The 21,625-nt window shown below is 38.0% G+C and overlaps 2 protein-coding genes across 2 annotated transcripts in view; both read right to left on the bottom strand.

Annotated features, from left to right (window-relative positions):
• Positions 1-1,021: 1,021 nt before the first annotated feature.
• Positions 1,022-7,306, bottom strand: LOC139135507 (N-alpha-acetyltransferase daf-31-like). The gene is made up of 6 exons (XM_070702914.1): positions 7,164-7,306; positions 4,757-4,914; positions 3,578-3,623; positions 2,622-2,737; positions 2,000-2,044; positions 1,022-1,545 (listed from the first exon to the last, which is right to left on the bottom strand). Exons 1-6 carry the CDS (start codon positions 7,182-7,184, stop codon positions 1,161-1,163), a joined length of 771 nt encoding a protein of 256 aa, XP_070559015.1. The 5' UTR covers positions 7,185-7,306; the 3' UTR covers positions 1,022-1,160.
• A 7,527-nt stretch (positions 7,307-14,833) lies between these two features.
• LOC139135504 (protein bicaudal D homolog 2-like) overlaps positions 14,834-21,625 on the bottom strand; it is a 63,937-nt gene continuing 57,145 nt past the window's right edge. Inside the window, 6 exon segments of the mRNA XM_070702909.1 lie at positions 14,834-14,972; positions 15,264-15,331; positions 18,496-19,376; positions 19,379-19,444; positions 19,447-20,353; positions 20,782-21,123. Of these exon segments, the coding sequence (XP_070559010.1) occupies positions 15,269-15,331; positions 18,496-19,376; positions 19,379-19,444; positions 19,447-20,353; positions 20,782-21,123 (2,259 nt within the window). The 3' untranslated portion in view covers positions 14,834-14,972; positions 15,264-15,268.

Raw genomic sequence — 21,625 nt, forward strand, 5'->3', positions numbered from 1 at the left:
TCCACTCAACTAATATCGACAAAAACTTAGTGGCATCAAAATTTGAGATTTAAAGTAAACATGATAATAAAATGAAACTGGCAATGATCATATGCAAGTTTTTCTGGCAAAACTCACCAGGTAATGAAAGGTATAAAAAGTAAGGTTGGAGCTAAATGTGATGGAATGCAAAATAAAACAAAAATGACAAGTAGGTGTGTTTGCATTACATGAAGTTGTTTTTATTGAATAAAACAATGTGTAGTTGGCTGAAATTTGTTTCATGTCTGGTTTAAAAAAAATGATAACTATTGTGAAATCATAAATGAGACATTGCATTATCTTTGATTACTTGATCAGAGACATCAAAATGTTGGTACATAAATGCATTGGCAAATATTAGAGAACTAACTTTGTTGATAATGTGGTTGTGAATTGTGTCATTCCAGCTTTCTCCTGTTTGTTCAATGTTCCCCTGGAAAAGAGAAAGAAATCTAAAATGTTCAAATAATTTGTGCCCTAGTTAAACTTACAAAGAGTTCAGAGAGTTGAGGGAGAGAGAGAGACAGAGGGAGAGAAATCAGCAGACAAACCACAGTGACTGGCTAACAAAAAAGCCATGACAACTCTTTCCATTGCTTAACCCTTTCGCCACAATACTTTGGCGAAAATCAACCACTACTGGATAGACTATTGTCGACCTACAGCTTAACCCCTATTTCCCAATGTAGAGATCAAACCTGACCAGGAAAACAATAGGATTATACCAATCTTTGGTATTGAAAGGGTTTGCGAGGTCTTCCAGATGACATGGACCCTGTAAAGTTTACTCCTTAGTTGTTCAATGACTTTGGTAAGCAAGTTTGCTGAGAAGGTTTGCTGGAGGGATAAGACTGGAATACGGTCTCTTGTTGTTCATAATGCACTTGGAATATTCAATGAATGCTTGGCAAAACTAGATCGCAGGACAGGGATACTGGCATTGAAAATACTGTTGTCAAGACGTAAACCAACCACTGAGTGAATTTCCTCAGCTTTGTTATATCAGAGGGCCAACAAAGTCACCATTTTGAACAACCATTTACAAATTGAATACCTTGGCCAGTTATTTTAGTTGTCTTGAGTGATGCTTGAAACAATGCTTGGAAAAGAAGATGAGTAACTAAGCATATTGTCTTTCATCATAATACATTGTCACCATCTTTTCCATGACTACATGAGCATGTATGAACTTCTTTACTCTCTTTGCTTTCCCTGTCTCTTTTCTTTTTCCCTTTTTTCTGTGTTTTCACTTCTTCTGTACCGCACTCTGCGTGATCGCAGCCTTCATGATCTCTGCCCTTTGATTTGTCGCTGTCGTCTTTTCCTTTTCTTTTTCCCTTTTCTTTCCTGCCTCCGTCTTCAGTGGAGTCGTCTTCTTCGCTCTCCTCCTTGGCTTTGTTTTTCTTGCTGTCTCTCTCTGTGTAGTACGTGGTGGTCTGTTCCTCGTGGAAGGTCGACAGCGTTCGTTTCATTGCGAACGCATCTTCGCCGTCGGCGTAGTACTTTGGTTCTACTTCACAGATGCTGCATCAGGAGAAAATTTTGTAAAAAGAGATAAGCAATTTGAGACATTTTTTTACTTCTGTAGGACAGGAAAAGAAAAGAAAGAGCTAGATCAGAGAAGTATTGAGAAATCAGAGAGTCCCAATATCTGTCCAAAAATGACACTCTACACCTACATGTAACTCAGTAACTGTAACATCCTTTACATAGAGACTGAAAATTTACACCGGAGTAACATTTGAGGTCAGTGATCTCCCCAGGATTTTCTGATAGAGTGGCGGCTAATTTGCATAACAATAAATGTAATTGTTATGGTAATGAGTTTATATTGTTTACCAAAAATTATAGAGTGGCGGCCACCACTCTATAATAGCTCTGGGGAGAACACTGTGAGGTTATTGATAGGCATAACCATAAAGTAAAAGCTAAGGATTCTGTACACAACTAGGCATAAAAGAGACAGACTGACACTTACTTGAACTTCAAAGTGTTTGTATAGAGATGTAAGGCAGCCCGGTTGCTATGATAGAAAAGGGACGAAAATTCATTAGTCAATTTATGACCACTAAACATGGCAATTTCACAGGATACAACCAATCTTTACATTTCCTGAACTCTGCAGGTTACAACATGCAGATGAAATGGTCTTATTTATAAGGATATCCTGTGAGTTCCAGTACCTGCACATCCAAATCATCGGAGTCACTCTAAATTCACTGCTACTACATGGCAGCTGGTACCCATCTACATTATTGCCATCAAATTTTATGGCTAGCGCATACCTATCTGAATTTCACATTGCTTTCGATAAAGGAGGTTTCAGTAATTTTATCTATTGTTTCTCTGGGCGTCTTGTTTTCAACTATCAGAAAAGTAAAAAGAACTAAAAACACAAAGAGAAACATGTATGAAGAGAAACTGTATGCCATAAATTCAATCATATGAAATATCAATCTGTAATTATTTAATTTTGTTTTTTCTTGATCTGCACAATTTTGGTTCAACAAGTTCGTTTTCTAAAAACATACATTTTTTTTCATTTAAAGAAAAATATTAAACACTCATGGCACATACACACTTGGCATTGAAACACTTACCTTATTCTGACATGTAGTGACACATACTTGGCATTGAAGCATTCAACCATGGCCCTGGATGCTTGATCCATCAGTTTCTGAGCCAGACCAAGCCTTCTGTGTGATCTCTTCACGGCCTGTAGAGTTCATAAAATGCATGCAATCAATGCAATTGAAGTGGATATACAGATGTTTGTCGCAACCATCTGATAGTCCACTGTTTCGAAAACCAGAACAGCTATTGACAGTTTTTCAAAACAAGATTTTGTTTGCGAGTAGTTTTTTAAGTTTCTAAAGATGTACATAATACTGGTAAGTAGCAAATGTTAAACACAAATAGGGAAGTGAAATAAATTATTATAAAACTGACATGTTCCTTCAAATATTGATTTGAAAGAAAATAACTATTTGAATTTTGTTAGGTGGTACACTATGGTATGTACAGCAGACAGATGAGACAACGGAGTACAGATACATGCATTTGGTGGAGCAGGGCAATACAGACTGCCGTTTGGTGGGGAAAAGTTAAAACTTGGATTGACAAAGCAATATGTTCGTAGAAGTTCACAAAGCTGTGCTTATTAGAGGACAGAAATCAATTCATGTCTGAACCCTTTCTTCACTATAAAGAACAAAGCTGATCTCTGCTCTCAATGTTCAAGGGCCATGACTCTAACAGCCACTGTCAGAGCTTCAGATGGGAGCTTTTATTTCAAACGGGGAATTCACCATGGAATAGATTGGAAGTAAACTTTTTTTGTACTAATGTTGATGCAGAGAAACAAAAGGTTATGATCTTCTCTGAGAAAGGGTTAGTGTGACAGTAGTGAACTTTATGTGATTTAGAAAACATGCAGAATTTTGAGCCCAAGAAATTGCAACTATCTGTCATGACTTTTGGTTTTTGTATAATTAAGTTTCACTTCACTAGGGAAAGGAAATATACATTTGCATATACAACAGAATTGCAAACTCACAAGAGATGTAATGTGTCCATGTGGCACTTCCTCTGGGTCTTCTTCCCTGTAAATTAATCATCAGAAAACTCTCATTCAGTGTACAACATTGATGATTTTATTCCTGGAGACATAACTGTCGCCATCACATGCATATTTGTATGCAAGTGAAACTGTCTAGCTTAAGAATTATGAGTACCCTATCTACTGTGTGAAACATTTTGTTCACGGAACATTGTCCATACTTTTAATCATGATTTATTTTTTCATTCTGGTGAGCAGCATCCATGCGCTGAAACTCTGCAATGCCAGACTTCTCAACTGATTATCCACTGTCATTGGTTTAACCCTTTTCCTGCCAGACAGTAATAACTGTATTACTTCCCCATCAGCCAAGTCAGTAAAAAGCGGTATTGAGCCAAAACATGACGTATTTTCACCCGCTTGGCTTGGTATGTTATAGCATCTTTTGTCCAAAAAAAATCAAGTTTACAGTATTATGTTTTCAACAGCCTTCAAATGTACAGTATTATGTTAAAATAAATCATATGGAATACGTTGTGTTTCATTAATTTTAATCATCTTGACCTGGTGGTGAAATATGGACTTGGCAGGAAAAGGGTTAAACGCCACAACCAATCAATAAAACATTAACAAAACACACATGTTCTATAATGCAGTGTCTATGCATCTACAGATAAATTTTATCTTTCAAATGTTACTTAAAAATTCAATGTTGATCAGTGTGTCCTCCAATGCCACTGACTGAACGGTCCCTTTGACTTCTGGAATTACAAGATAGTTTCACACTCTGCCATTATGCGTATAGTAGTGGGTAGAGGGACTGTGGTTCCAGGTATTAATAAACTGTCTGACTTCAGAATTGAAATCATATAAGTCTAGGGAAGTAATGCTGATGATGCAGGTAGATGGAGAAGAACAGTTTGCTTTATGGTGTCGTCAAAAAGAGAGGGATTTCATTTAATTTATAGTCACTGCTCTTTGCATATTTAATCGTCAAACTTTTAAGAGTTCCTTGTCTGGAATTAGGGAGGAATGACCTATATACCGGTACAGTGAAGCTGGTTGAATGGGACATGGACACACCCTCCACTATAGTAGTATATCACACTGCATTTTTCTATATTTTTCTCTATTTGTCGTTGAACATGCCATTCACTGCAAGATGGGAATACTCACATTTTTGCCAGCACATATCCAACCACTTTGCCCTTTTCATCCTCTGCCACATAGGACAGCTGTGGCCATGACAGTCCATGATAGAAGTAATACTTCATCTGATAGTTTTCAGGCAAACACAGCAAGTTGCAGTGCTGCATATTCATTAGATCTTCTGGCTGTTTAGAAGACAGAACATGATTTATCACCACGAGTATGTTGAGTTACAAGAAGGTGCAATGAAATCTGTTGAAAATCTTATTAAGTTTTGTTTTCACTGACATTCAATGAATGACTGCCTGACAGCATTCTCAATACTTATCCTCCCATGGTCTTACACACAAATATTAGGATCCCTTTTAGTGTCTCCTGGACATGGTATGTTCATTTCCATTATCATTTTATTATTGCAGTGTTTGCAGGATGAATAAACGTGTGAAGCTGGCATGTTTTAACCTGTTCACCCCATTCCCTGTAAACAGATCCACAATCACTACTGACAACAATGAGTTTGGGCCAAATCATGGTGGTGAAAGGGTTAAAAGTTTGTCCAGTTGATATTGTTTGCTTTTTCGAAGAGCATTCAGTACAGTTTTTGGCCATGCCCCTTTCTACCAGAGTGGAAAAGATGGTACAGCCAGTAGCTGATGATTGGTGTACCAATCACAGTCCATGTCACACATCTTACAAACACAGACAAGACCGAGTTGGTGCTGGCCAACTGCCGAATGTGCAACTACAACAGTAGGTCCAAGCACAGTTACTTGCTTGTTGAAAAATTTATGCCTGATACTTCATCTCCTTAAAAAATATTCATATTGTGTGATTTTCGAAAGAGTTCGAAAGACACACTGCCAAAACATAGGAGTGAGCAACATTCCAGTCACCCACGTAGGTAAGCGGCGCCGACGTGGTCAACATTCAATGTGGGATGACTGGAACATTGCTCACCATAACAATTATAATGTTTTGGCGATGTGTATTTCAAACTCAGCTGAAAATCACACGAAATGAGCATTTTTGAAGCAGATGAAGTATCAGGTATGAATTTTGAGAATGAAAGGGAATGATAAACTGTTACGTGATAAATGAACTTGCTCATTTTCGCAGTGAAATTGAACACGGAAGATGACATGGCATCGTCCGCATAGCCGTTTGATTTCCTATTAAGCTTTGGGAGTTTTACATGCATACACACATCTAAGGGCAATGTAGGTGCACAGCAGTCAACAAGTAACTCCAGGTCCAAGAGATCAATTTGCTCATCGTCTTTGAGACTCTTGTTGATGTATGTTGCTAACAAGGAAACATAACGTAATTGGGCAGCTTGTTCCTGCATAATGTTAGCAAGTAGGGACACCACAACACTATGAGACTGCATTGTTTGGAATGATATGGTAACGCAAAGTGATTGTTAGCACAAAGATCTGCCACTTCCAGTCGTACTTGTTACAAAGATGTTCCCATTTGAAATTCAGCTTACAGCTTTCTTTTGACTGTCGGTCAAACTTTAAAATGTAACTGATAAGACGCTCGTGATGTTAAAATGTAACTGATAAGACGCTCGTGATGTGTTGTCCGAGGTCACTCACGGTTGTCATGTGGCCATCGGAGCTGAAGTTCATGTCAAGTATAGTACTAGTACGGTAAGTATAGTACTAGTACTAGCATACTAAGCGATTACATGATCGACTATTCACAGGTCACATACAACCGTGTGGCGGCGCTTTTCATCAAACGATTTAACAACTTGTTAAGCCAAGGTTTGATTTCGGGGCAGCATCCAGCTGCCCGGACAAGAGACCTTGGCAAGCGAAGATGTGGAACAATATGACTCATTCAGTGACAAACGTTTTACATGAGAATAACAAATGAAACTCATCATCATCAATCAACTCCTCATCTTACTAAGCCGCTTCTGTACTCCCTCCACTTGGCTATGTTGAGGAGGCCAAAACAAAGAAAGTGCTAGGCCTACAGATCTCTACGGTACTGTTGCCGTGATCCATAGACCTACTACTCCTTTGACAATGTTATGTTGCCTCAATATTTAACGGTGATGGAGTTACAGGTCGAGCCATGCCAACTGTTGATGCTGAAGGTGAATACCAGCAGACCTTTCAATGTAAGGTACGAGAGCAAGTGGTAAAATGTACAACAGTCCCGGGAGTGAAGTTTAAATGAACATGCTTCCTACACATTATCAGACATAAAGATTGCTCACTAATTTGGTAGTGACGTAGAAGTATCATTAGGTGCGTGCTTTTTACCATGACGCTTGCAAGTTTGAGGACTACATGAACACGGTCTTTCCTCGAATTCCTGGCACCGTGCTGTCAATGCAATGCCGGTCATTTACAAGCCTAAATCGACGTAATGTAACTCAAAATACAGACTACAAAGACTATTGCACAGGTGGGAACCTTACCTTTGCCAATCGTATATTCATGTTGGCGTGTATTAATCTTCTTCGTCCTAAATTTCAAGGAAAAGAGTTCTGTATTAACACTTCTCTGTAAAAACCTAGCGAAGGCATGCGTACGCACCAGAAGCTGATTCGGACTGAGATTCGGAACGATTCGATGAAAATTTGGTGGCAGTGTGGGCGCCCTCATCGTTCAATACCATTAATCTGCAAGTGTCTTTCTCGTTTCTGCTGCCTGTGGCATAACTCAGTAATGTGTCTATTATGTACTAATATTGCTAATGTCTGCAAGTTCTAATCTTCTCTCAGCATTGTCTGTTCTTAGACAAATTGTAGATGTGAAGTCAATGAGATTTGGAATCTGGTCAGTATTTTGATTGAAACATTTAATTCTCCAGGTTCTTTTGTTGTTTGCAAGTGCAATGCTTACTGAGCAGGTCTCTGTTGTTTATAGCAAATGTGGTTGGAGCACAGGCGAACCAGAAATAAATACATGTAGTCTAAAAATATGATATTTTGGTAATTATGAAAAATGTAATTATGAAACATTGATATCACTAAACCCGAGTTTAATATTTCATCCATATTGAGCTTCCTTTCTGTGATGCAGCAATTGATGAAATTGCTGCTCGTGTACGAGTTGTGTATGACATATATATATTGGGTGGCTGGCCAGGATGTCCAATATACTAGGAGCCGCTTTTGTACGGGTACTCATAGTATAATATTGGACGCCGCCTATGTCATACACAATTCATGCACGTACGATTTTATCGAGTGCTGCTCTGCAGAAAGGAAGCTCAACCTGTATTAAGTACGAACTAAAAGTAACTAGTAACTCAATGTTTTATAATTACCATTTTCTATTTTTTAATAATTACAAAAAATAATATTATATTTTTAGACTATTCATTTCCAGTTCGCTTGTGGTTGGAGGCATTATCAACAACCCACAGACTTGTATGCAGGGCTTTGGATGTGTATGTTAAGCTGTGATTTAAGAATGCCCTGCTGACACTCTGGTAGATAAGGCTACATTCACCACTGAGTAGAACAGCAAATGTTACCTTGAACGGGCATTAACATTCCAGAATAAATTATGTATGAAAACTGCATTCAATTTCCAATTATGAATATGAATATATTTTCAAACATGGTCCATTTTGATAGACTGTGAATTGAAAACCTAATTTTGTCATCACAGGATTCCCAATTGTATAGGTTTTCATTACATCAGATTATATTTCCGATTTGACTTCAGCTAAATTGTATGACTTCAATAAGATGTACAAATAATGCATAATTAGTATAATTATTATATATATACCAATACTGCAACTAACTATAACATTGAGGAATCCTGTGATCACACCTACAGGGGACTGAAACTCATAAATTTGCCTTCTATTGAAGTTGGACAAGTACGAATTATTTCGAATTACATGTACAATATTCATGATTTTCAAGTAATAAATCAGTGACAAAAATTCATAATTTCTTCCGAAGGCAAGGGGCTGGCCCTCATTGTGAAGTATACTGATGAAATGTGATATAAGAAAGATTGTTGGGTTTTATTCTTCAGATAGCATGTAAACAACTGGAGTAATGTACGAATGTGAAGAACATTGGGGATATTAATGGCAAAATCCTGTTCTAAGGTGTTGTACTGGGGTGCCTTTTGCATTGAAAAAAACAACAGTCCGGACTAGAATTCATTGCTAAATCTTGACATTACATATTTTACAAAATGTGCTGTGAAGACAAGGATACTACTTTGTGTTTGAACATTGAAATTTACGGTGAAGAAGAAGCAAAAATGAAGGAACAATTAAAAATTACATCCAGTTACCCAGTAAATTTCTACGGTAATATGCACGTAAATTTGAACAAAACCAAATGTTCCAGATTACAACAATTTTTAAGCCCTCAATCAGTGGATAGAGTGAAAAAGAGCTACAATGGCGAGTCATTAACAGCCAATTCACAAGTATCGTTTTCCAATATTGATTACTTTTATTTTCTAAATGTTTCACTGGATACAGTAACCTGGGAATTTCATTGTACAAATTGCTAGAAATCTGTAGAAAAGATAAAGCACTGTGAGGCTTGACAAAGTGGCTTGCCACAATTGACCATCACTGGTACAAATCACCCTGCTTCACACAAAAGCTGACAGAAGGGGTACCCTATTATATAGAAAAAACCCAAAGCTTTAAAGAAACACTTTGGTATATTAGCACTTACAATATTTATAAATTATTTGTTGTATTACTATAATATGAAAATGAAAATCACACCCTGTATCCAGAGTGTAAAGCTAGAGCAAAGTTGTATTGTCAAGAAATGTCTCTTTATCGATCCATTGATATTAATTAACATTTTTCTTTCAGTCCTGGTGTCTTTTTGACTTGTCAATAATTAATAATCTGCCACAGCAAGTATCGTGGTATAGAGCATTCTCAGATGATGATGATACGACAAATTTGTGATTGTGCAGTCCAAAAGATTGCACAGTCACAAGTCTCAAACAAGTGGGTAAAGGCATGTGCTCAAAATGATGGAGTAGTTTGTTAAGAGTCAATCTTTACACACATTATGCGAAGTGAGAATGGATGGAAATTGGCATGTATACGGATTTTACAATGATAGTGTATAGATGATTTCTACATTCAGTGCAAGTGTCTTTTGATATAACACTAGAAGTTTACAGGACATGAATGTTGATTGGATGATATAGAAGAAGTTTTGAATTTGAAAGCCACAGATTATGAGACACAGATACTGATTGGATAATATGAAAGCAGCTTTGAACTTTGCCATCTCTAGAGTGTTGCTCTGTAGCTTTCAGTATTCAGAATAGCTCTCTATCTTCAGCAGAGATTTCAGAACAATACAACTTTAAGTAAATTAATGCTTCATAAAATATTAATTCTACTTTATTTTTTTGCCATGACAACAAAGTCTTACTATAATATCCCACTTCTCTCATTCACTGAAGTGATTCTTTAAGTTGTTCACATTTGACATATCCCATAATGCACTAAATAGTAATGGACGTGCTCTATGAACAATTCTGTGTGCATCATCACAGTAGTATGTAAAATGCAAACATCATGACTCGCTACTTTTGCAAAGTTTACTTTACACAGGTTGACTTGTAAAATCAAGAAAAAATGCCATACAAATCTTACACAAAAAAGCACTTTAATATGCCGATAAAAACCAACCTGATAACAGGTATGACACAGGCATTCTAAAACTTTCTCAAAAGAAAAAATAATGCGTTAATAAAAAGTCTCAGAGTGAGTGTTCATCTTTCTTCAATTGTTTAAATTGTCTGCATAGAATAAGAGTTAATTTGTGTCAGTTTAAAACGGCAACTAGCATAAGCTGTCCAGATATGAAAGGTAATTCATAAAAGCCAGAAACCGCACAGACTAAATGTAAGAGAATATAAAAAGATGGATATAGAACTTACAAATTAGAAGAAAAAATATGAAGAGCAGGTTGTGTACAAAATGAGCTGTTACACTAAAAAAAGAAATCTATGATATAGTGGTAGAGAATTGTAAAACATCTTTAGCCATTAGAATGCACTTGGTGAAATCCCTGTTTTCTTGGGAATTCCGTATACCATATATCAAAGTTGTATTTGGTAAACATACATCAGCTTCTTCTGGTTATCACTGTTAGAAGTGGAAAGTTCTTAATCAGTCAATTTCTATAGAAATATATAACAATAGGTATTAGTGAGAATGAAAGTAACAAAATCTATGAAAGTTTAGAAATGTGCATACTTCACAAAAAATGACAGTAAAAGTAACACTCAGGAAATCTATGAAACATTAAAATTACTCTGATTATTAAAAATGCTAAGTTTTGTTATAGCGACAATGCCTCCAGGGCTGAAGTGGATGATTTTGATATTTTTCATTTATTCTCTTTCTCAGTCCAGCTCTGTTTCTGGGACACCTTTTAATGATTTCACCTGCTGAAGGATTTTTATACATTTAGTGAAGATGACTAGAAGAAGGACGGTCAAAGTTGGGTAAAGCTGAAAGATATGCAGTTCATGGCTTTGACAGAGTTATGTCACTACGGGACCTGAAGCCATTGGATATAATGGGAGACAGGTGTACGCACTGGTGTTGGTGATTTCAGACGTATATGAATAACAAAACGCAAAAAAGGACACTGTATTGATAACCGATAAGATATCATGAAAATATGAGCCACACGTCTGGAGTTAGCAGTGGCAAATCAATGCCCTCGTTGATCCAACTGATGTCAATACAGTAGTGCTTGGTATCTAAAATACCCAGTATTGCCCACAACGCTACCCTCAGACCGCGAGGGCTTGAAAATACATCTATTGAAGTCGTAAATGAGAAAATTAACAAAAATCTAAATATAACACAATATCATACAAGTTATCTGTGAGTTCATCACACTAAAAGCAACAAAAAAAACATTCAATATTATGTAACTGTCTATTGCAATATTTTCCACTAACCTGTCTGAATCAATCGTTAAAATATCACGCTACATCAGGAGTGACCACGGCAGGATTTTTTCATCCCATACTAAAAACAGCCACAATGCATGAAAGAAAATCAACAACACACCAAGCAGTAACATCTGATTTACAAGGCAAATACACTGGTATATCAAGTCTTGTTTAGGTACACCAGTGTCACCATAAAGAAACACTTCACAATCTGTGCTCGGGACCTAAGGCACAAAAGTTCACAGTTTTGTAAATAATTGAATATCCCTATTCGAAAAAGAGCACTAGAAATTTATCCTGAGTCTATTTATTACGATAAAAACCAAACATGTCTCCAAATATCCCTTATTCAATGTAGGTCATCCAGTACAATTTCAAATTATCCATAAATGCAATAATGCAGATATTTGTCCCCCGCCACAATTACAATGTAGCATGTTTCTCATAAAACATTAATAAAGCATAACACTTGCTATAAATATCAATATAAATATGGCATATAAATACAGCTTACGTGTAAGTAGCACTATATCTTGGGTTGTGAACTCAACAGAATAACACTGATGGTTTGCACATGGGCTTTGTACTTATATAAAAGGTTAGGTTTATATCGAAATGTACTGGGTACTGTACATTTCTTGTCTACACACATCAGAGAGTTAACAACCATGTTGTCAGACAGATCATGGTCTTTGTGGAGGGACCTTGTACAGATATACGATATTACACTCAGAATGTCCCTTCAGACAGACTGGAAATGAAAATCTGATGACTCAGTGCAGAACACACTGTCTGCAGTCACTTTATTGCCTGTGTTTTCTTCTCTATTTCCTTGCTGTCAGCGTTGTGAGCAGCATCCTCCACTTTGTCAGCAACCTCTCTTTTAATACAACATTCAAATGCTGGCCTTGCCCTCTGACTTTGTTGAGTCTTCACATTTTGAAAATGGCTGGTCGTCTCAGAGCTGAAATTACAAATTCCTCGTGTTCTGTCCGACTTTTTTATATTGTGCAAACAATATTGACATTTGACTTTGTAGTTTAATTACCCTGGATGATGTTTAGGTGATGCTGACAATCGGCATTGCTTATCATACTGGTTTTGAAAAATTAGTACAAACAGCACATATGAAACATTCTGTCTGTTATCAACACATTGATCGTGGTTGACCTTTAACCCCTCTAGACCTCACCTGTTGCTACTTACTCCACTCCCGTATGACACAGATCAAGCAAATTTTTCATTTAACAAATGGAAGTCTGTGCGTCATTCACAGTTAAGGTCAAAGGTCATTTGTTGCCCTGTGTTATGGACTGTCAAAGTTTTGACTGGCAGTGGCATAGCCAACATGGTGAAATATGGTAACATCACGCATTGGTAAATTCTGTGAAACTGCAATTCTATGCAAATTTAATCATCATCATACTCCACCCACAGTTCATATTTCTATTGCCTTTTTGTTCTTCTTTATTTCAAATTTGTTTTCAGTGAAAGGGAGGGATCAGTGGTTAGATGCTACATGCACAGCATCACACAATTTTTTTTCCTTCATCATTTACTTCTTTGTGTTTGATTTTTTGTTTCTCAATTCTCTCTGTATTGTGAGAGAGTTGGTTTTTATAGGCTTTACAGATCAGTACCTGCCCTGACACTGCGGTGAAAATCACCCAATAGGTGATCTATTTCCAAGAGGTTTATTTTGAATGTGATAAATCACAATTCGTATCCAGTGATTTCTCCTTCTTGAGAGAATCACAGTTTAATGCCTTGTTTGGATTTTTCAAACGCACTTTTTATACTTAAGGAGACCTTACAAGACAAAGATTGGCACAAATTGATGTGTTTCTGCTCACTGGGTGTTGCTTGTATGTCATTGATAATTTGCAGCCTTGTAAAACAATACCAAGTGTACATAGCCTCTTCTTTTACCACAATTTTCATGGAATTGCATCTGACAATCTTGGATTAAGACATCGTCATGCCAGTGCTGAATATTTTATATTTTAAGGTTTGACTTCTTTCTTGCATGAAGTCACTCAGCGCTTAAATTTCAGATCAAGAACGTGCAAGCTCATCCGATTCTATTTTGAAATATTCACGTGAATTCACCCTGTATTTCACATCATCACTCACCCAAAGTGACAACACTCTTACAAGTTGAGTTTGTACGGCAGACATGCTGTTACACAATTACATATACTGTGGTTGAATATAAAATTTGGAGATTGACATTACGTCACTTTTTGGTCTGTGCATGACAGGTTGACATAAACCATTTTCTGAGCAATCAAACACAAAACTCACAATTATGTGTAGCAGCTGATGTAATCACAGATAGCAGAAAAAGAGCCTGTCTGCTATCATCTGTGATCCTATATGTGCATGCATAAAATATTACGGCACACTTCGGAAACTTATAACACGCAGGGATAAGGAAAGGGACACCTGAAAGCAAACTCTTGCAATATGTCGGGTTAGCTCTGCTTGTTTGAGCAATATGGCAGAACCGATGGAACTCAGAGCAAGTGAGAAACAAACTTCACATAGGCAGAAATGGCTGCTAGTAGTGTGTTAAACTGCACAAAGGCCATAATACTTTGTTCAGTTACATTCCTAAGCTGTTCTTGGGGTCTTTTCTTTCATGTGTATTTTTCTACAGAATCAGGTGTGAATTTTGTTTCTCCTTGCAATGCGCTTCCTTGGTGAAAGAATGATGACAGCTGGCAAGCTGGCTGGGTTCCTTCTGGTCATGCCTAGTATCTACACGCATATATCCCAGCTGGAGTGAGATGTCATGATGGAAGGAAATGTCATTGTGGTCATGGAGAAACCTTGCGTCAGACACCTATGGTTGTGTTCCGTGGTATGGTTCGTGAAATGAATAATGACAGCGGTGCAGTTGCCGACTCGAGTAGATGTCCCTAACTCACCCAGTTGCAATCAAATGATTTCCCATGCTATACTCTCATAGTTTTGCCATCCGTTGTCAGAACAAGCGGATAAACAAACAGGTGGGCGGTTGGTCTGACCTTATTCAGCTTTGAATAATTGTGTATTAGTAAGGCAACTCTGTAGGTGGACTCCCTTCACCTGTCAGCCAGTGACTGTGTGTATGTTGGCAATATTATGCATAAGATGTGAGGTATATATTGGTCTGAAAATCACAGCCATGGATGTATGGGTGGATGGATTGATGATTTAATGGTGTTTCTCTTCCTATGAAAACAGGTGAAAACCATCCCGGCTGCACTGATCAGCTTTTATTTGGTGCTACAGAAACCCTTTGGAGCTGGAAACGGCTAGTTCTGTTGAAAGACAGAAAGCAAAAAACAAAAAAAAAGATGATTTATGGTTATGAAGAGAACAGCAGTAAAATGAAACGTGGCAGCTAGAAAGCAATAGTCTTGGCATTACATTAAATTTAGGAGAAGTGAGGTGGGAAGGGGGGTGGAGTGAGGTGTGCAGGTATGTTACGCAGTGCAGAAAAATATGAAGCAACACTTATAACAGCCTAAAGGACATTGAACACACACACGTAAAAACCAACATAACAATGGAAATATGCGAGAAAATTCACAGGAAAAAGGGAATATTACCACTTTTAGGAAGAAGGCTGGTGTTGGCGTCCCTGATGGAACTTGCCTTGAGGTCTCTGAGCAGGAGGCTGTGGCAAAATTAAAACACTTGTTGAACAGATACAGACATGAAGAGGAGTTCGAAAATCAAACGGCGGTGATACAGTCTTTGAAAATCACACTGCGGTGACACAGTCTTGTTAATGTCACTAATTTAAGTAATTAGTGGAGTTTATTTTTTTAACATTCCAAAAAAATAAATCTAGCAACTTGTCATTTAGTTTAAAAAAATGAAAGTTAGTCAGTACTGGTTCCTTGTTCTTGAAGTTGCCCGGCAATTAGTTATGTTTGGCAGATGAAATTGTGCATGATGGATTAAATTATAAAAAAAATATTCTTCACATGCAATCCATTCCTTATCATTGTTTGTGCTCTCCATTGCCTGTATCATTCCTTTGAAAAGTTACTCAAAAACTCTTGCATGACAAAATTACCTTGTTTTTATGCATTAATTTCAATGAATATTACATTTCAACAGTCTGTGTTATGTAAGCAATAAAACTATCACAGGTAAAAGTAAGCGATAGTACATGAACTGTCATACCGTACAAGACCACCTCTAACAAAAACAATATTTGAACAAAGTCGGTTTTTGTTTTTTGCGTCCAGTAGACAGGTATGACCTAACTTGTGACACTTGTCGGTATTCATCGGTTGTGTTCAACACGTTTATTTTTCATATCATTGAATCTGACCATCATTTTTTTTTCAAAAAATTGACATGAATAATTTACAAAAACAAATTCGAGGAGGTACGGCACAGCAAGAGTGGCGTGGTCTTACATTGGCAATAGGTTTGATAGAGGCAACGCAGAACGTGTTACAAAGCAAAATCATTAGCCATGAGATGCTTGAAAGTTATGTGTTAAAGTCTCCTGAACTCCTCCATAAAGAATACTTCAAAGCTACAACTAAAATTTTCAAAATCCTGTCAATTATTGGTACAGACTCACTCACTGAGCTATCAAATTTAGTTGTGTAGGTGATATAATGTACATGTATCCCTACATCTGATTTTGCAAGTGTGCATATAGTTTATAATTTAGGTAATATAATCAATCACTGTTTCATAAGTACTGTAATTATAAATATATATTCAGCTGCCACTGGTGGTTGAAATTTTTAGGAAGAAAAACAGAAAAAGCTATCTTTAAGTTTAAGTGGTGCTATTTATCAATAATAACAATTACACTAAAGCAGTTGCAGTCACTCACTCAGATTTCAGAAATTCAACCAGGCCAACCGTCTCTTACTGCTGCTTTGTGAAGAAATTCTTTTCCTGCATTTCATATTATTGATTGTTAAAGCTAAGGCACTAGTTGGTATAAGTACCTTCATCTGTGAGAAAGCAACATCATCAGATAGTAGCTTCACGTTTAAGAACTGTGTTGTTGTGGCAAACACCATTGCCACAAAAAATACTAGACCACCCTAGCATGTCAAAATGGGTTTTAGGTTAAGACCTTGAATTTGATTATCTTGGATAAAAAATATTGTTCTAATAATGTGCCCCAAATATGTCATGAATTTAAATTGTAGACGTTACAAGTCAAGTATTTGATGAAATTTGTTAAAATAACAATCACAGGGTGCAGCATTTTCATTAAGTACTGTCAAATTTAATTGAGGTAGATAATTTAGCGTGACACACATTTTCAACAATTTTGTGTTAAAACCTATCAGGTAAAACCAAAAAATAAATTTATCAAAGCTTAGGCTGCTCGTCCAAATTAATTAACAACTAAAGTCTAACATTTTGAATACATCATATTTCAATACTGATAAAAAATGTCAAAACCTATGGAGACCATTGTATCATATCAAAAAAGCTATAGTGAGTCACTGCATGATGTCAGGACTGACTGGTTTAGTGTCAAAATAAAAAATATCTTTTAAAGTCATGTGACGCAGGAACTGGTAATTTGCTCAGAGGAAACACATTTCACTTATATCAACTAGGAAACGGTTCAATCTTACATTTTACTACATGTGATAAGACAGACTGTATCTGGTGCGAATACACCATCAATCCCCCGAGTTTGTCAAGCTCAGGGTCTAACTTTACCAACATTTGTTCAGCATATTTTGCTTTCATAATTTGAGTCTCTCATCAGTCTGTAAGACGTTTCAGAAGGCATTTCATCGTACCCTTTGAAGTGGCTCAAGGCAAAGCATGCAGGCAGTTAGTTGCAGTTGGAAAGTTGCCTCTAGCTCAAACATTAAACTTACACAAAAGACAGAGTAGATTAAAAAGGAATTACTGAAGGACACCACATGCAAAAACACACACCAAGTTGTTAGGAAATTGACAATGCTAATGTTAGGAGAGATAAAATATATAGCAAAACACATATTTTCTGATTTGTGTGTAAAAATAACATACATTTGGTCCTCGTCAAGTTCAATCGTCTCTCCCTTAGTCGTAGTAGTATATTGACATACTGTTGCATCAGATAAAGTATTTGCGTAGGAATTTCTTTACTTCACTTTGCAGGTCTTTGAGTATGCTTGTGTGGGGATGGCACTCAATCATATGAAAAGATTTGTTTATCGGCGAGTTTTGCACCAAGGGAAAATGCTTTTGGAAACGGATTTGAGTAATTTAGTGACATGACTGTTCTATTATATCTCCGTTGAAAGGGATCTTGCATGAACGAGGTGTCTGATATTCACACGTAAATGCATTACATAGTTTATGGCAAGTCTGCAATCAGTAACCAGCTAAGTACTCATCTATTTCCCTCATGGGAAATCATAAAATTATTGCGATACTGCGTGATTGAAGTCAGTACTGACTACATTTCCTGTTTACATGTCTGTGAAAACTACATCTGATTAATCCTTCCAAATGGGTGAGTGCCAAATCCACAACTTTGTACCATCCAATTCGTACCTTTATGCATGTTTTGTCTTGCTATGGTCACAGTCGTAGTTACTTAAAAAAGATTTCATCCGCAAAGATGCATTTTTTGAAAAGGTTCAAGAGACTTGGTATGTTTCTGATGTAAATGACAGGAATTTGAAAGGGTATCAATGGATAATTTGACTAGGGCAGTATTTGTGACTGTAAACATCGATAGTCTGCCTTAAATGGTTTTCTGTGTTCAGCTCAGAGGTGAGATTCATATCTGGCAAGTTTATCAGACAAAGCTTTCGAATCAACAGGATTGCTATATCCACGGTAATAACTCACTCGAGATGATTTCTGTCGCCTCGTTCCGGAGCGTCTCGATGACTGTCTCTCGCTGCTGATCTCGTAATCTTCCAGCCGCTGTGTGAGGGCCAGTTTCTGCTGTATGGCCATTCTCAGGAGGGAGTTGAGGGTCTTCCTCTCCTCCTCTGCTGAGGCAAGTTTACGTTGCATCTCATCGAGTTGGGTGACGTAGTCGTCGCAGCGAGTTGCGAACATTGCCCGCAGACTCGCGAAAGTGGCGGCATCTTCTTTGAGGGCTTTGAGTTCGTTGCGTAGTTTCATCATGGTCTCAGCAACAATGGCCTTCTCGTTGGCGTATTTGCTCTTGAGGTTGGCCAACGCCACTTCTGCGGTGGTTTTGTTAGCTTTAAGGACCGTTCTCAGCGTTGTGATCTGTTCACGCTTTGTTGACAGCAGTGCTTTCAGCTTGACTACCTGGTCCTGCAGGTCTTCATTCTCAGCTGAGCCGCCGCCATCCACCCGATGCTGTCTAGCTGATTCCAGTGTGTGCTCAACGGCACGTTTCAGGTATTTGACCTGATCGCGCATTGTAGCTAACATGGTGAAGCATGTAGATGCGTCTGCGGGGCCTTCGCTGTTGAGAATGCCATTCTGTTCAACCTTAGCATCTCCTGTACCATTGGTTGACGCAGCTTCAAGCATTGCTTCATCGATATCCTTAGAGTTCCTGTCTGCATTTCTCCTCTCTTTACGACTCATGCCGCTGGCATTGTTGCTCCTAGATGGGGCAATGCCTCGTAGTTTGCTGGCAATCTGAGTATGGAATCCCTCTCTCCGACTCATGCGCGTGTTCTTGAAGTGTTCCAACATCACTTTGTTTGGAGTTTCCCCGTTCACTGTACAGATATGGTGATACAGCTGGCAAGATCCTCACTTATGCTAATCAGCTCGTCTCGCATACAGTTCAGATTCCCTTGGCTCTCTCCCATATTTCGCTTGTTTCTTTCAGTTTCCTCTCAAGTTCCTTTACCGTGGAGTTCTGCTTCCTGTTGTTGTCATTCAAGACGTTCATTTCAGCTTGCAAATCATTGTAGACCTTGGTGGGGATGTTCTGCAGCTCGTCGGCAGAACTCGTGCGATATGATTGCAGCTCGGCCTGCTGTTTCTGCACTCTGGTGACAGCAGCCAAGAAACGCTTCTCATATCTGTTAATTTCTTTCTTTAACATGGCAATTTCTCTGTCCTTGTCAAGAAGGTCCTCATACTGCTCACTTTCCTCATCCTCGCTGGCTCCTCCATCTTCATCAAACTCACTGAAGACCTTTTGGTCGACGACGGCGGACAGCTGGTTTACTCTCTTGCTCTGCTCAGAGAGAGCGTCTTTCGTGTTCCTAAGTTCTTTGTGGGACTCCTGCAGCGTTCTTGAAAGCTCTGATTTTTCATTCTTCAGAGAATTCAGCTGGGCTTCCAACCTCTCCACTTCAGTTGTGTGGAGTTCACTGAGGAGATCAGAAACTGTTGCCGGTGCTGGTTGGGGCGAGCCTTCATTGGGCAAAGATGCGCGGAACTCGTGTTCCATTCTGCGTAGTATAGGGTGATCAGGCGAGCTGCATTCTTCCCTGTCCAGCTGTAACCTATCGGTGCTGCTTTCTAGATCCTCATTGAGAGCTTCTAGCTCTGACAGCATTTTTCCATCAAGCTCTTTCTTCAGAGCGTGTTTCTGCTCACGTTCATGTTCAAGGGCATTTAAGGTCTCCTCAATTTGTTTCTCGGCAATTTCCTTAAGTTTGGCCAGGTCTTCAACCTGGGAGTTCAGGTACTCTGTTTCTTCGTTCATTCTTCTGATTTCATGTTTCATGGCTTCAAACTCCACTTGAGATGATTTCAGGCCAGAGACCTGTATGAGAGCCAGTGATGAAAAAATGTCAGTTTCTCTACTGGTAATGGTAACACAGCCAACAGTTAAATTTCTGCAAAGGTACAGGTATCTGTGGTTTAACAAGAATTCCGCCAATTTAATGCATTTCAATCAATATAATTAAACATAGCTAACAGTTTGATATTTACTGGCTTAAACAGTCTCTGTAAAGTAATGTCGGTAGTATGTTTACACAAAAAGGATGAATAAAGCAAAACATTCTGGAACACCCTTCATGGTTTCCTTGGTAACTGTTGCATCAGAGAAACAAGGTATTATATATTTTCAATATTACATGAGCTGTTATTGGCTTGTCAGATGACATCAGCTGATACTTCCACACTATCTATAGATGTACAGCTATATGATATTCCACACTCTCTATGAACCATCCACACTTCTCTCACCTGTTTTTGTAGTTGTATATTTTCCTCTTCCAATTCACTGTAATCCTGAAGCAGCCTAGTTTCCCGAAATTTATACTCCCTCAACTCGTCTTTGATTTGCTTCCTCTGTACTTCTAACTTTTCTGTCACATCATTTAATTCAGAGTTCCTGGAGGCAACCCTCTCATTTTCAGATTTAGTCCTATCAACAGATAGACGACACTGTTTGATTTCGTTCTCTAAGTCACTGATTCGGGAAATAAAATCAGCTTCCCTGGATGCGGTTTCTTGTAAGAGTGTTTCCTCGTGGGTGACTTCATACTGGGTGTGTTTCTTCAGATTAATTTGTTCTTGATCAAGTGCCTGATGGATTGAGATGAAAGATAAAAAAAGATAGTGAGGAACACAAACAGGAAGTTAAACTCTGATGAATGATAGAAATCCACTGGAATACAACTACCCTACACATGACAGAGAGTGTTTTTGTGGAGCAGAGGCAAAAGGTTTAGGGTCACACTTTTGCCATCCACTGTGATTGCCTTGCTGTACTGAGGAAATCACGTATACATGTAGACGGACATACAGGTGTACCCTACAAACGTATAATGAAAATATTTACTATCAATACCATGGATCCTGGAAGACTGAAATATAAATTTCATTCTTACTTCATCTGAATACCTGCAGGTTAAACTTGAAACCAAATACTGGTAGAGGGCCATTGTATTTTCAACGGAAATGAGCCGACTCACATTTTTATTTGTACTGTACATACTATATTAACGGTATCTACGTTTAGGTTTCTGCAGCTGAGGGGCTTGGAGGAAGATAAATTGGATTAGGGTGACACAGTACACTGAAGCAC

This window comes from Ptychodera flava, chromosome 6, assembly GCF_041260155.1.
Source record: "Ptychodera flava strain L36383 chromosome 6, AS_Pfla_20210202, whole genome shotgun sequence".
NCBI lineage: Eukaryota > Metazoa > Hemichordata > Enteropneusta > Ptychoderidae > Ptychodera > Ptychodera flava.

Bases quoted from the DNA above. Each gene is read 5' to 3' on its own strand.
- LOC139135507 (XM_070702914.1), bottom strand. From the start codon at position 7,184: ATGAATATACGATTGGCAAAG. The intron at 2,738-3,577 runs GTGAGTTTGCAA...TGAACTCTACAG, and splicing joins ATGGACACATTACATCTCTT to GCCGTGAAGAGATCACACAG. The intron at 1,546-1,999 runs GTAAGTGTCAGT...CTCCTGATGCAG, and splicing joins ACAAACACTTTGAAGTTCAA to CATCTGTGAAGTAGAACCAA.